Raw genomic sequence first — 15,644 nt, 5'->3', positions numbered from 1 at the left:
TACTCTGCATATAAGTTAAACAAGCAGGGTACAGTATACAGCCTTGAAGTACTCCTTTCCCAATTTGGAGCCAGCCTGTTGTTCCATGTCTGGTTCTAGCTGTTGCTTCTTCCTGCATGCAGGTTTCTCAGGAGGCAGGTCAGGTGGTCTGGTATTCCCATCTCTTTCAGAATTTTCCACAGTTGTTGTGATGCACACAGTCAAAGCCTTTAGCATAGTCAATGAAGCAGATGTTTTTCTGAAATTCTCTTGCTTTTTCTGTGATTCAGTGGATGTTGGCAATTTGATCTCTGGTTCATCTGCCTTTTCTAAGTCCAGCGTGTACATCTGAAAGTTCTCGGTTCATGTAATGTTGTAGCCTAGCTTGAAGGATTTGAGCATTACCTTGCTAACATGTGAAATGAGCGCAACTGTATGGTAGCTTGAGCATTCTTTGGCATTGCCCTTCTTTGGGATTGGAATGAAAACTGACCTTTTCCAGTCCTGTAGCCACTGCTGACTTTTCCAAATTTGCTTCTGTATTGAGTACAGCACTTTCACAGCATCATCTTTTAGGGTTTGAAATATCTCAGCTGGAATTCCATCACTTCCCCTAGCTTTGTTTGTAGCAATACTTCCTAAGGCCCACTTGACTTCACATTGCAAGATGTCTGACTCTAGGTGAGTGATCACACCATCGTGGTTATCTGGGTCATGAACATCTTTCTTGTATAGTTCTTCTTCTGTGTATTCTTGCCACCTATAATATCTTCTGCTAGGTCCATCCCATTTCTGTCCTTTATTGTGCCCATCTTTGCATGAAATGTTCCCTTGGTATCTCTGATTTTCCTGAAGAGATCTCTAGTCTTTCCCATTCTGTTGTTTTCCTCTCTTTCTTTGCAGTGTTCACTTAATAAGGCTTTCTTATCTCTCCTTGGTGTTCTTTGGAACTCTGCATTCAGATGGATGTATCTTTCCCTTTCTCCTTTGCCTGTAGCTTCTCTTCTTTAAGGCCTCCTCAGACGACCATTTTGCCTTGTTGCATTTCTTTTTCTTGGGGATGGTTTTTGTCACCGCCTCCTGTACAATGCTAGGAACCTCCATCCATAGTTCTTCAGGCACTGTCTATTAGATCTAATCCCTTGAATCTATGTGTCACTTCCTCTATATAATCATAAGGGATTATATTAATAGAAGTTACCCCAGTGATACAGAAACTTTATTTTCTTATTTTCAAATTAAAAGCAGGAGAGATTAACATGACAAGTGTATTCTAAACCCCTTCAATATAGGGGAGAATGTATTTATATAACTAGCATTTACCAAAATACAAAAGGTTGACCTGGGAAGACCAAAGAATCCGAAACTCCAGCTGACCAGCTCTCTTAAGAAGCCTTGGGAGTAGGCCCTACACAGCAAGATGCTGCCCAGCAGAGATGGGTTAATATTTATTCTGTAAAAAACTGGTATTGAGTATCAAAACACCACAGAACAATCACCTTCTAAATCCTGTTTTTATATCTTTGTTTTGCTCAGGCCTCAAACAGAGTCCATCCCCAGGCAAGGATCCTGGAGTGTGTTGCCATTTCCTTTTCCAGGGGATTTTCCCAACCCTGGGATTGAACTCAGGTCTGCCTCATTGCAGGCAGACTCTTTACCATCTGAGCCACCAGAGAAGCCTCCATTTATTCATACTTGTAGGGGAAGAAAGATCTACTACTTGTCTGGAAAAGTCTGCAGGCAAAGATTACACCTGTCTTTCTTCACTGTAGTGCAAAGAGCAAAGTACTTAATCTACTCAGTGCATCACATCTGCCAGGTGTCAGGATTGAAGGATTAAACAGATATCTCAGGGGGCAGGTCTACTGAGCCTTTGAACTGCAGTTCGGAGTGACTGCTAGCATGTATAACACTCTTATCCAGCCTTGATACTTGGGAAACCGTACCAGAACCTGAGCACCAAACTTAGGTTTTAAACAGTGTGTAACTCAGTAGGCTTGGGACCAAAACTAAGATATTCATTTTTGACTTCTATTTAAGAAACCAGATTCATTCTGATTACACTTTTAGGGTTATGTGAACATTTTAAATAGTGGAAGACAGGATGCCCTGTGGCCCAAAGATTAATTCAGCCCAGAGACATTCTCTAAATTGATTGATTGAATCAGGATTGCGTGTGTCTTCGTATCACTGAACAGCTGAGATTCACAATGTAGAAACTTGCTGCCACAAGAGATGTGACCTTAGTCACCATAATCTGAGACCTGTAAAATGTAGACATTCCCTTTCTTTGCTTACTCTGTGACTAGTTGACCTCATTTTCCAGGGCCTGTTCATAACCTGTCAATGAAATGGAATATTTGAATTGAAGATTGTGACTGTAATCTTTACATTGCAGCCGTATTTGCAGCTCTTCTTTCTATAGTATACAAGGGATCTCCCCTGATAGTCCAGTGGTTACCACTCTGTTTCCACTGCAGACGGCATGCGTTTGATCCCTGGTCAAAGAACGAAGATCCCGCAGGCCCACCAGTGCAGCCAAAAATAAAAAGTATAATATGCAGGAATTTGGGGACATAGGATTTCTGTACATCAGCTTATTTAGCTGTCAGGCTAGAATTAGCTTTCTGAGAAAAATAACTTCATATCAACAGGTACCTATTTTGCTTGCTTCTGAACTCGTCCATCTTCCCTATCTGCTAAGGTGGGCCAATTACTTGTAAGCATAATATTAATACATGACCTTTGACATAAGGTCCACTGAAATTGGATCCTTAGTTACTATTATTGTTTATCTTGCAGATCTTTCCATTGGATTTTCTTAGTATCCCAGCTGAATTCAAGTTCAAGATAGCCTTCTTCCCCTTTAGTTAGTCTCTGGCCTGAAAGTATGAACTCTCTACTGTCGTTGAGTTCTTCCTTCTTCCTGCATATGTTGTGTGGATTTTTTGTTTGTTTGTTTTTAAGAGCGTTCTTATTTTTAAAATTCTTATTTAAGGCTGTGTTAGGCTTTCCTAATTTGTGGTTCCTTACCCTATGTATTCTTTGCGGCCAAAGATGGAGAAGCTCTATACAGTCAGCAAAAACAAGACCAGGAGCTGACTGTGGCTCAGATCATGAACTCCTTATTGCTAAAATCAGATTGAAATTGAAGAAAGTGGAGAAAACCACTAGATCATTCACGTATGACCTAAATCAAATCCCTTATGACTATACAGTGGAAGTGAGAAATAGATTTAAGGGACTAGATCTGATAGACAGAATGCCTGATGAACTATGTTCGGAGGTTCGTGACATTGTACAAGAGACAGTAATAAAGACCATCCCCAAAAAAAGAAATGCAAAAAAGCAAAATGGCTGTCTGGGGAGGCCTTACAAATAGCTGTGAAAAGAAGGGAAGTGAAAAGCAAAGGATAAAAGGAAAGATAAATGCATTTGAATGCAGAGTTCCAAAGAATAGCAAGGAGAGGTAAGAAAGCCTTACTCAGTGATCAGTGCAAAGAAATAGAGGAAAACGACAGAATGGGAAAGACTAGAGATCTCTTCAAGAAAATCAGAGATACAAAGGGAACATTTTATGCAAAGATGGGCTCAATAAAGGACAGAAATGGTAGCGACCTGACAGAAGCAGAAGATACTAAGAAAAGGTGGCAAGAATACACAGGAGAACTGTACAAAAAAGATCTTCATGACCCAGATAATCACGATGGTGTGATCACTCACCTAGAGCCAGACATCCTGGAATGAGAAGTCAAGTGGGCCTTAGCAAACATCACTATGAACAAAGCTAGTGGAGGTGATGGAATTCCAGTTGAGCTAGTTCAAATCCTGAAAGACGATGCTGTGGAAGTGCTGCACTCAATATGCCAGCAAATGTGGAAAACTCAGCAGTGGCCACAGGACTGGAAAAGGTCAGTTTTCATTCTAATCCCAAAGAAAGGCAATGCCAAAGAATGCTCAAACTACTGCACAATTGCACTCATCTCACACGCTAGTAAAGTATTGCTTAAAATTCTCCAAGCCAGGCTTCAGCAATACGTGAACCGTGAACTTCCAGATGTTCAAGCTGGAAAGAAAGCTGAGCGCTGAAGAATTGATGCTTTTTAACTATACTGTTGGAGAAGACTCTTGAGAGTCCCTTGGACTGCAAGGAGATCCTACCAGTCCATCCTAAAGGAGATCAGTCCTGGGTGTTCATTGGAAGGACTAATGCTGAAGCTGAAACTCCAATCCTTTGGCCACCTGATGTGAAGAGCTGACTCATTGGAAAAGACCCTGATCCTGGGAAAGATTGAGGGCAGGAGAAGGGGACAACAGAGGATAAGATGGTTGGATGGCATCACTGACTTGATGGACATGGGTTTGGGTGGACTCTGGGAGTTGGTGATGGACAGGGAGGCCTGGCATGCTGTGGTTCATGGGGTCACCAAGAGTTGGACACAACTGAGCGACTGAACTGAACTGAAATCCATGCCTCTATTTTTAACCCATTGAATATCAATAACTAACTATAGGTCTAATACCTACTGTAATTCGAAGTAGGTCTGTGGGTAAAATGTGTTTCCAGAAATCTGTAAAAGTAGAACATGATATGAAAGTGATCTGGGATTGCTATTGGCAACACAGTCACAGTTACTGTTGACACTACAGAGGCTTGTTGCCTGCACTGATAATCGAAGGAAATGCTGAATTTTGGTTAGGGGTTAGCAAAGTTAAAAGTGTAAGTTTTTCCCTGGTCAAATTCCTTAACCAGGGATTCCAGGTCGAGTGCCTCTGCTCTAAGGGGAGTTGATAGACAAAAATGTATGGGCCAGAACAAACCCCCTAATAAAGGCTATTCAATTCTCCAACCAGTTTTCTTTAAATAATAACATACCCTAATATAACTGAAGTATGACTCCATGTAAAATATTTTCTTTTGCCATTCTGCGGGACTCCTGATACCCCCGACTCTATGAAAGGGAAATTCTCTGGAAATTCTCCAGCCTTGAAAGCAAAGGTTCCCCACTCCCCTCTTTTTCATTTTCTGTTTTTCTATTCCTTAAGTCCTCTTGACAGCCAACCTGTGCCTGGTTCTTTAACCTCTTCCTTTTTCTCTCTCACTGCTGCTTCCTGCACACAATAGCCCACACACCTCAGGATGTGAGTGTAATCAGTGCCGCTCCATTAGCTGCAAAAGGCAAGCCATCTAAGCGAAGGTAATTACAGCATGTCCATCCTTTTCCCCGGAATCCGTGTCACATTGGGGCTGATGTAAACCTCCCTGCCCGCACCTTGCAGCCGGGCCACCTGGGATTTAGCGCTGGGCGTGGGGTGCCAGCTGTCTCCCCAGGGATGCAGCTCTGCTAAGTCAGGCTGGCCATGAAGGTTGATGGTGAGGTTCTCCCAGGGTTGGGAGTTCAGTCCTGAATCAGCTATGGGAACACTGGTGGGACTGGTGGGGACCGAGGGAGATGGGTCCAGGCCAGTAGAGAAAAGGCTCAGATGGGTTCTGGTCCAGGCTGACCCTGCACTGGTTCAATTCCTGGGAAGCTGGGTATCTCCACAGGTTACTTGTTTGATGGGTTTTGTCCCTTAAACCTCTGGCTGTCCAGGAGGGGAATATAGCTAAGATTATGGATTCTTTTTATATTTCCCTCTTAATTTTCTGGTAGGTGTCAGAAACATCTAGAAAATGCCAAAAAGATTGAAATTAAAAAAGCTATTTCAGCAAACATTTCTATGGGCATTGCCTTCCTGCTAATATATGCATTGTACGCACCGGCCTTCTGGTATGGATCCCCTCTAGATATAGCCAAAGAATACACTATTGGAAATGCAATTACAATAAGTTGTTTTCCTAATATTTGTGACAAATCTAAAAATATTATTTATCTATCTACTTCTTCTTTCATTTTCCTCCTTTTTGAAGAATGAACCGTGGTTGTAACCTTTTTACTGTGGCATATCTTTGCTCAGTCCTGTGGGCAGAGCTGGGCTTCTAGAATACACAGAGCATCACAAATGGTTAGACCAATTTAGAAACATATGGAGCATATAAAGAAAGATGGAAAGAATTTATGAAAGAACAAATATCAATTGGCATAGTATGTCTCTCATAGTATGAGAGAACATTAAATTTGTATCATATTGGCTATTGAAATACAAGGTGAAAAGTGATTTTAGTTTTTTTTCCTTTATAAAATGAAAATAAGTTCATTTATTGATTAGAAAAATTATACATACTAGTTATACAAAAGATTAGAATACTTTTAAAAATTAGAAATTACTTAGAATTACTTATGATTTTAAAATCCATATACACTTAATGATAACTTTTGGTGTATATCTTACAGATTATTTTCTGTATATGGGTTTTTTTCTCTTGAAACCTAAATTGCATTATGCATATCTTTTTGTAAATTTTTTTATAAACTAGCAACATATTGTGACCTTCTTTCCATGTCAGTGGTGGTCAGGACAACACGTAACCATTCAACTAGCCATGTTTTAAAACCTGCACTTCCCTGTCTTTCTAAACAGAGGACATGGAACACAGTTTGACCCCTTGATGATGACTTAGGGGCATTATGGAAATTTATCATTTCAGAATGTTCTCTAGAGTGGTACCTTCAGACCCCCATTGAAGTGTTGAGGGCTGTTTGGCTGGATGAGGTTTCATCGCTGCAGAGTCTGTTTTTTCTCATGTTGGTCCCCTCTCCTTGTCAGCTTAGAAGCACTCCGCCTCTCTTTACTTCCTCATTTGCTAAATTTTACAAAGCAGGGAGATTGAGAATGACTCTGGCAGTCATCCTCTCTGGCCTGGTCTCCCCATTTGTTGGGTGTAGACAGTGACTTCTCCCAAATAGGGGAGCAGAGTGACTCCCATGATGCAGGGAGCCCAGTGATGGCCTCTTCATAAAGACCAAGAACTCGAGTGTGTTAACTTTCTAGCATTGCTTCTGGTAGGGACTTTTTTTTTGCTCTTGCTGGTCCTTCTCTGTATTGCAGATAGTAGATAGATATTTGAGTTCTGGTATGTTAAGCATTATTGTTATTTGTCATCTTCTGAGAAAAGCCAAACTATAAGTAGATGTTTCACCATGCCCAGAGAGAAAGGAGTCATTTCTCTTCATTTAGGTTTTTCTCAGTTAATGTATGCTAATAACCTGGATTCCTGAAACTACAGTCTTGACTTTTCTGTATCAATTTGTTTTCCTAGTGAAAAAAAGATGAAGGGAAATGTGTTAAGTTTGTGTGCTATAGTACAGACTAATTGTGTAGAGGAATTATTAATTAATGCACACAGATGTGATTTATAATGCATGAACTATTACTTTTTAATGTTAAAAATCTTATCAAAATGTGTGTATATATATATAACATGGCACTTTTTAAGGAAAGTTATATGGGGTCAAAATCTACTTTGTTGCATCTTGAACATTCTATGTAATTCCATGCATAGTTAGAGAAAGTAATTTAGTACTGAATAATACTGACGGAAAATAGTTTCCTCTGGTGGCAATGGCTTCAGAATCAAGGCAACATCTTTGAAAAATCATTGTCATTTTGTCTAAGCCCAGGAGAAGAACAACCAGTAGTTTGACAAGATAGATGAAAAAATATTTTTGAGGTTAAAGAAACTCATTTGTGCAACAAAATTCTGTAGTTACCTTGTAAATTTTGCTCTTGTGCTGAAAAAAATTTTCAAGGGATAGACCTAATCTTGACACTTTGGTGGCCTGTGTTCCAAACACATGTGTGTGAGATGACAGTGGACACTGGAATGGGACATGTGACTTTCCCTTGTGTTCTTTTGCTCAGGTCTTTTTCTCAATCCTGATCGGCGCCTTCAGCATTGGACAGGCTGCTCCCTGTATTGATGCTTTTGCCAATGCGAGAGGAGCAGCAAATGCGATCTTTGCTATTATTGATAGCGTGAGTCATTTATTATTTTTAATGCTGAAAATTTTTTTAAGGCCTGGATAATTAGATCTGGCTTTATGTTAAATGTCCTGTAAAAATTAAGTGACATGAAAAATTTCTGCTTATTAATGAATAAAACCAAATGCCTCTTTTGAATATTTGTGAAAGTTTGAAAAAAAATACCTCTTTTTCAAGGTTAATAATTTGCATTATATTCTGAGTCTGAGAACTCACAGGATCCCAAGATCAGTAATCAAAACCAGCTCTAAATGATGAGGAAACTTTTTTTGGTTAAGCCTAGACTTGACTATTTGTAACATTCACACTGGTTCCAAATTAAAGAATCAAAACCAAAATAATAATAAAGAATAGAAATGGGATTTCAAGTGAGGAATAAATGAGGTTAGGAGTGCTTATTACTGTGCCTGCCTTAAGTTGCTGCTGCTGCTAAGTAGCTTCAGTCATGTCCAACTCTGCGTGACCCCATAGACGGCAGCCCACCAGGCTCTGCCATCCCTGGGATTCTCCAGGCAAGAACACTGGAGTGGGTTGCCATTTCCTCCTCCAATGCATGAAAGTGAAAAGTGAAAGTGAAGTCGCTCAATCGTGTCCGACTCTTCGCAACCTCATGGACTGCAGCCTACCAGGCTCCTCTGCCCATGGGATTTTCCAGGCAAGAGTACTGGAGTAGGGTGCCATTGCCTTCTCCTGCCTTAAGTTAGGGTTTAATAAATTTTAAGTTTTGAGTTAGCCAATTGGTGAATAAAAGGCAGAATGTGCTAAGAACTTTTATAAAGGAGAACAGGTTTTTTTTTTTTAAAGAATTCTGTCTCCAATAAACTTTATTTTAAAGAAAAAATATTTCTGAATGCTTATCTTTAATCAAACAGCACTGATCTCATTTGGGAAAGTGCATCTGAACTAGTGTGTTATTATTAGAGTTCAAAGCAAAGATGTTTGTCTTCCTAGTTTTTCTCCTTTTCTCTTTGATTTTGTAGCCAGACTGAGAACATTATGCTTTGTAGACAGGATGAGTGGATGGAAAAATGATTGGTGGGAACAAAATTGATAGTATGTTTTGCTGTGGGTTGCCCTCTCCCTCTGGAGAAGGCAATGGCACCCCACTCCAGTACTCTTGCCTGGAAAATCCCATGGATGGAGGAGCCTGGTTGGCTGCAGTCCATGGGGTCGCTAAGAGTCAGACACGACTGAGCGACTTCACTTTCACTTTTCACTTTCATGCATTGGAGAAGGAAATGGCAACCCACTCCAGTGTTCTTGCCTGGAGAATCCCAGGGATGGCAGAGCCTGGTCGGCTGCTGTCTATGGGGTCACACAGAGTCGGACATGACCCAAGCGACTTAGCAGCAGCCCTCTCCCTCAAAAAAAAAAATCACTTTGTATATCATATAATTTTGAATCAATTGTATTGCATAAGTTATCCTGACTGAAGTGAAATAAAGAAAATCATTTTGACACATTAAAGGTGGTCTCTGCATTTACACAAAGAAAATGCTAACTAGCTAACTGAAATGTAATTGTGTGTCCAAGCAATTGCTGTTTCATTAATCTAAGTCATGAGAAAATTGGTCAGCTTCTGCATGTATTGAAAATTTACATCATTCCAAACTAAGTTGTCCCTGACCAATTTTTCAATCTTCTCAATCCAGTCCGTCACACTTATTGTTTAGGAATAAGCTAATTTTCACTAAATGCTGAAATACCTGGATATATCAGTTCAGTTCAGTTCAGTTAAGTCGCTCAGTCGTGTCCGACTCTTTGCGACCCCATTAATCGCAGCACGCCAGGCCTCCCTGTCCATCACCAACTCCCAGAGTACACTCAAACTCACATCCATCGAGTCGGTGATGCCATCCAACCATCTCATCCTCTGTCATCCCCTTCTCTTCCTGCTCCCAATCCCTCCCAGCATCAGAGTCTTTTCCAATGAGTCAACTCTTCGCATGAGGTGGCCAAAGTACTGGAGTTTCAGCTTTAGCATCATTCCCTCCAAAGAACACCCAGGGCTGATGTCCTTTAGAATGGACTGGTTGAATCTCCTTGCAGTCCAAGGGACTCTCAAGAGCCTTCTCCAACACAACGGTTCAAAAGCATCAATTCTTTGGCGCTCAGCTTTCTTTACAGTCCAACTCTCACATCCATACATGACTACTGGAAAAACCTGGATATATCAATTATAGTATATTTTGTAATTACAGTTGTAGGAATGTACATTTTGAAAATTTATGAGGATATGCCAGAAACTTAAAGTGAAATATCATATGAAATGAAAAGAATATGTCCCTTATGTACTTTTTAAGAAAAACCTATTTTCAGAGAAGGAATACTTCCTTAAACACATAAACATAAACATACAGACACACACACACACACACAGTCTTCAACTTTGGGTTCTGACTCATGTGAAGGGAATTATGCTTTTCTGGGTCCTGTTTTTGGCATTGCTGAGGCCTATTCCTTAAAAATGCAATTGTTTGTCCTATGATGGAATAGCCATTGAATTTTGTTTTGTTTAGGATCCTAAAATTGACAGTTTTTCAGAGAGAGGACACAAACCAGACAACATCAAAGGGAATTTGGAGTTCAGAGATGTTCATTTCTCTTATCCTGCTCGGCCTGATGTCCAGGTATTATAAGTTATATTTATAGGGATTCCTAATTTAGATTGTTAATCATCTTCAGGAATCCACAGTCTCTATTATTTTGATATGTATGTGCCTTTTCCTTTGGGGATTATAGTCCCTTATTTAATACTATTTTTCCAAATTTAAAATTGAGTCAGATTACTTCTCTTTCAGGCTTTTGATGTGAAGTGCACTCTTTTTCTCTCTTCCCTTAAAGATCTTGAAGGGCCTCAACCTGAAGGTAGAGAGCGGGCAGACGGTGGCCCTGGTTGGGAATAGCGGCTGTGGGAAGAGCACAGTAGTCCAGCTGGTGCAGAGGCTGTATGACCCTGATGTGGGGAGTGTAAGTGGGAAGAACCCCGCTCTTCAAAATGGGAAGCTGGGTATCAAATAGCCCTTAGAAAAATTTTTTGGTAGCATATTTGCATGTGAATCCAATTTTGGTTAAAAAAAGAAAAAGGCTATGGAATTGCAATGCATCTGGATAAGACCTTCAAACCCTTGGGATATTTTGACAAAAGTAGTCAAGATGATAAAACTCAAAGAAGCTAGACAGTGCTCTCCTCTGTTCCAACTAAGCTTTTCATAGTCTACTATGTCACCAGAAAATAGTCATCCAAACCACTGAGAGGATTATTTTCAATGACTGACTTAGTTTGGTTAAAAATGTTCCACATTAGTAATTGTCAATAAGCTTGTGTTCGGGGTCACAAGGAATCTTAGGGCAGTAATTAAATTCATCAAAGACAGTTGAGTTTTCTTCAGTGTTGGAATATCTGAAGGGGAAAGTGGAACAGTCTCCATGAAACTGGGGACGTGAGAAACAGTAACGGCCTAGGGTATAGTTTTTTGATCTTTTAAAATTTTTATTATAAATTGAAACTTACCGAAAAGTTGCAAGTAAGGAACTCACATATACTCTTCACCCAGATTTATTCATTGTTTTTATTTTGACCTACTTGCCTTATTATCATCTCTTTCTTACTGCATGTTTGTGTGTATGTATAAGACCAACACAAACATACATACCAGTTTTTTTCTGAACCTTTGAGAATAAGTTAAAGATGTTATGCCCTTTGATCCTTACGTACATTAGAATATAATTTCTTTTTTTAAATAATGTTATTGGATTATAGGTTGTTTTACAATGTGTGTTCGTTTCAGGCATATAGCAAAGCAGAATGTATTTTCTGAGAAGACAACATGCTTTTACTTCATCACAAAACAATTATCAAAATCAGTAAATTTAACATTAATACAATAGGGGCCCACAGTAAATATTCAAATTTGCTCAGTTGTACTGACTTGTGAACATTGAGTTTACCTGACATTGAAATGTACTATAATTATGAAAACAGAAGTTTACAAGTTACACAAAAAAACAAAAACAATAAGGCATTAATACAGGACAGAGATTCTAGGATATGCGAATTATTTACTTTCTTTAATAAAAGTAACAAAATTTCTTTGAAAAATCTGATACACCAAGTAGGAACATGGACCCCTTCTCATTTCCTAAAGCAAACTCTAGGTTGGTTGAAGTATAAACAGTTGTCTTCATTTTTCAAAAAGAACCTAGTAAATACTTACATTGAGGATAAGCATTTGAAAACATTAAAAAAATTACTATTGGAGTAATGCATTTTTAAAAGAAAATACATGTCAGCAGGAAAAAAAAGTCTTCAGAAATTCTGAACTCAGAGATATTCACTGTTCACATTGTAATTTAAGTTTGCTTACTGCTGAAATAATGGAAAAAATGCCCAGTGATACAGCTGATTGATTCAATTTTCCCTTAAACCTCTCTTCAATAAAAATCAGTAAAGCTATAGTTTAAGAAAGAAAGAAATTGGAATGAAAAATTTATGATACATGGTAAAACTATTATATTACTATTTTATAAATTAATATGAATCTATCAGAGGCTATGAACATGCATATCTTTTGAGAATAAATGTAGATTTGTAAAAAGTCAAGAAATGCTCAATTTCACTTATATATGGATTACATATAAGCTACATCATACACTTATTAATTAGAAAAGACAGATTAATATGATAAAAGCCAGTAAATTACAGTGAAGCAAATATATATTTATATATTCCTGCTCCCACTGTGAATTATTAAAAATCTTTTTAGAGAGTTTGTTCAACCTTTATTCAGCAAATAATAAATACCCAACATGTGCCAGTCATTGTATGAGTTGAGCAATTATTACTGGAGAAGAAAAAATAAAACATACTCTTCAGTCTGGTAATTCTGTCCTTCTACTATGATTGTCCCTCATTGTTTGCACGAAGCCAAATACTCAGCAGGTGGGAAATGCTGAAGTACATTATGGTATTGATATATTATGTAGAGTAAAACATCATAATGCCATCAAAGTGATATGTAGACTAGGTAGGCAAATGGACACTTTAATTCAGATTTAATAATGGTAAGCAAAATTCATAGTTATGCCAAAATACATAACTCAATATGTAATCATTTATGGAGAATATTCCATCCATGAAAAACAGTATACATAATAAAATCAAAAGAGAGAATAGACTTTATTTTTAGCCTTGCACATTGCTCTTTATTTCCGATTCCCATTTCTAACCACTGAAATATGTTAAATATTAGCTAAGGTTGTTTTTTTTTGTTTTTTGTCTTGTCAGCAAACAGATTTTATTGAGCTATATTCTAAAAATAATATGTAAAGTTTTGATAAAGATTATTTAAAAGATGGTTTTACCAATGTTGAAAACATCCCAATTAAAATAATAGATTCCAGTGTATAAATTGAATGGTAATAATTTAAATAAAAGATTAATGGGGAACACATGTATACCTGTGGTGGATTCATTTTGATATTTGGCAAAACTAATACAATTATGTAAAGTTTAAAAATTAAATAAAATTTAAAAAAAAGATTAAAGCATTTAAAATATAAGATCTCTGTAAACACAGCAAGCAGAAATAGCTGATAATCCCATTAAAAGTGTCTTTTAAAGGAATAAAGATATAAATTACTGGTGCTGACTTTTAATATTATGTGAGTGCTAATGAAGAAACTTTATTATCAGGAATTCCCTGGCCGTCCAGTGGTTATCACTCAGCACTTTGACTGCAGTGGGCCTGGATTTGATTCCTTGCTTGAGAACCAGGATCACGCCAGCCAAGTGGCATGGCCAAAAAAAGGAAAGAAAAACTTTTATTAGCACCATTTTACTTACATGTCATGTGGTAAAATAATAAATAGCTCACTCAGTTTGTATGGATCCATTGCATTTATTGTTATTTTTTTTTAATTGGTGGATAATTCCTTTACAATGGTGTCTTGGTTTCTGCTGTACAACTTGAATCACATATTAGCTAAGGCTTTTTTGGTAACAAATGCTTTCAACGTCAGATGGCTTATTAAAATATTTAATGGAAGTATCTTGTTTCTTCAGATTATCATCGATGGCCAGGATATTAGGACATTTAATGTAAAGTATCTGAGGGAAATAATTGGAGTGGTGAGTCAGGAGCTGGTGCTCTTTGCTACCACCGTTGCTGAAAATATCCGTTACGGCCGTGGAAATGTCACCATGGATGAAATACAGCAAGCTGTGAAGGAAGCCAATGCCTATGAGTTTATCATGCGGTTACCACAGGTAAAGCCTCTGTTAATTTGAGCGCCCTCGAACTTCACTTCATGCCACCGAGTTCTTTCTTCAAAGCTTAAATAAGCTAATAATGTTTGAGGTTCCAGGTTGTCCAACTTTGCTAGGTAAGTCCCTTGAATTATCCATTTGGAGGGTCAAGGAGTGTAGCTTGGTACAATGACTCATAGGAAATTTTATACAGAGTTTGTGTTACTAGTTTTTTAGAATGTGAAATGATTTATTATGATTTGTGACTCATTACGCTAGTCAAAATGAAGCACCCTGTTGTCTTCCATGAATTCCTAGACTCCATAGCTTTTTCTGTTTGAAATATTTCAAGAGCTCTACCACGCTTTCTGTTGTAGAAATTTGACACCCTGGTTGGAGAGAGAGGAGCCCAGCTGAGCGGTGGACAGAAGCAGAGAATCGCCATCGCCCGGGCCCTGGTTCGCAACCCCAAGATCCTCCTGCTGGACGAGGCCACCTCAGCGCTGGACACGGAGAGTGAAGCCGAGGTTCAGGCGGCCCTGGATAAGGTCAGTGGGTCCTCAACGCCTGAAGGACCAGCCAACTGAAACTGTATTGAAATTCTTACCAGTGCTTTGCGAGCCTAGGCTGAAAAACATGGACCTGAGAGCAGATGCAGCTCTCCCGTGGGCTTTTTTTTTTTTTAACGTGTTACTCCATGTGGAGTGCAGTCGGTTAACAATGTTGTGGTAGGTTCAGGTGTGCAGCAGAGCGACTCAGCACTTACGTATCCATGCATCCATTCTCCCCCAAACTCGCCTCCCATCCAGGCTGCCACATAACACTGAGCAGAGTTCCCTGTGCTATACAGTGGGCTGGTTATCCATTTTAAATACAGCAGTGTGTACAGGTCAGTGCCATGGGGCTTTCTTTCAGGGCACATTGCAGAGAGAGGTGGGCAGCCCATTTGCTGGCTTGCTTTCTTGGACCAAGATGCAATTATCCCCAGGTCCAGGCCTGTGCAGTGAACTGCTTAGCTTTGGGGGTTTTGTTTGTTTACATATAGGTTAGGACTTTGATCAAAAGTTCTTGCGGTAAAATGTACAAAGAAAATTCTGATGACTTACCCAGTGGTCCATCTGAAAAGCAGTTCAAAATACTTGCCTTATTTTGTAGCAGTACATCATCTTTATCTGTTCATAAAAGTGAATGGGTCCTTCTCTGGAAATAAAGTTCAATTTGTGTGTTTCTTTTTTTTTTAATTTAAATTTATTATTTTAATTAGAAGCTAATTACTTTACAGTATTGTATTGGTTTTGCCATACATCAACATGCATCTGCCATGGGTGTACACATGTTCCCCATCCTGAACACATGTTCCCCGCTCCCACCTCCCTCCCCATACCATCCCTCTGGGTCATCCCAGTGCACCAGCCCCGAGCTTCCTGTATCTGGCATTGAAACTGGACTGGCGATTCGTTTCTTATATGATATTATACATGTTTCAATGCCATTC

The 15,644-nt window shown here is 38.9% G+C and overlaps 1 protein-coding gene across 10 annotated transcripts in view; it reads left to right on the top strand.

The window, feature by feature from the left end:
* Nucleotides 1-15,644, top strand: part of LOC109557316 (phosphatidylcholine translocator ABCB4-like) — a 103,444-nt gene that overhangs the window by 43,171 nt on the left and 44,629 nt on the right. For 7 of the 10 annotated variants that reach the window (XR_011566203.1, XR_011566202.1, XR_011566204.1 and 4 more), the window contains 5 exons: nt 7,783-7,896; nt 10,422-10,532; nt 10,747-10,872; nt 13,967-14,170; nt 14,527-14,697. Coding sequence is in view for 7 of the 10 variants with exons in the window: in XM_070787612.1 (XP_070643713.1) it covers nt 7,783-7,896; nt 10,422-10,532; nt 10,747-10,872; nt 13,967-14,170; nt 14,527-14,697 (726 nt within the window). In the remaining 3 variants the exon portion in view is untranslated. The remainder of the gene's footprint in view (nt 1-7,782; nt 7,897-10,421; nt 10,533-10,746; nt 10,873-13,966; nt 14,171-14,526; nt 14,698-15,644) is intronic. The other 3 variants (XM_070787613.1, XM_070787614.1, XM_070787615.1) reach the window with 3 other exon arrangements.

This window comes from Bos indicus, chromosome 4, assembly GCF_029378745.1.
Source record: "Bos indicus isolate NIAB-ARS_2022 breed Sahiwal x Tharparkar chromosome 4, NIAB-ARS_B.indTharparkar_mat_pri_1.0, whole genome shotgun sequence".
Lineage (NCBI taxonomy): Eukaryota > Metazoa > Chordata > Mammalia > Artiodactyla > Bovidae > Bos > Bos indicus.
This window is presented reverse-complemented; position numbering and strand designations above follow the sequence as displayed.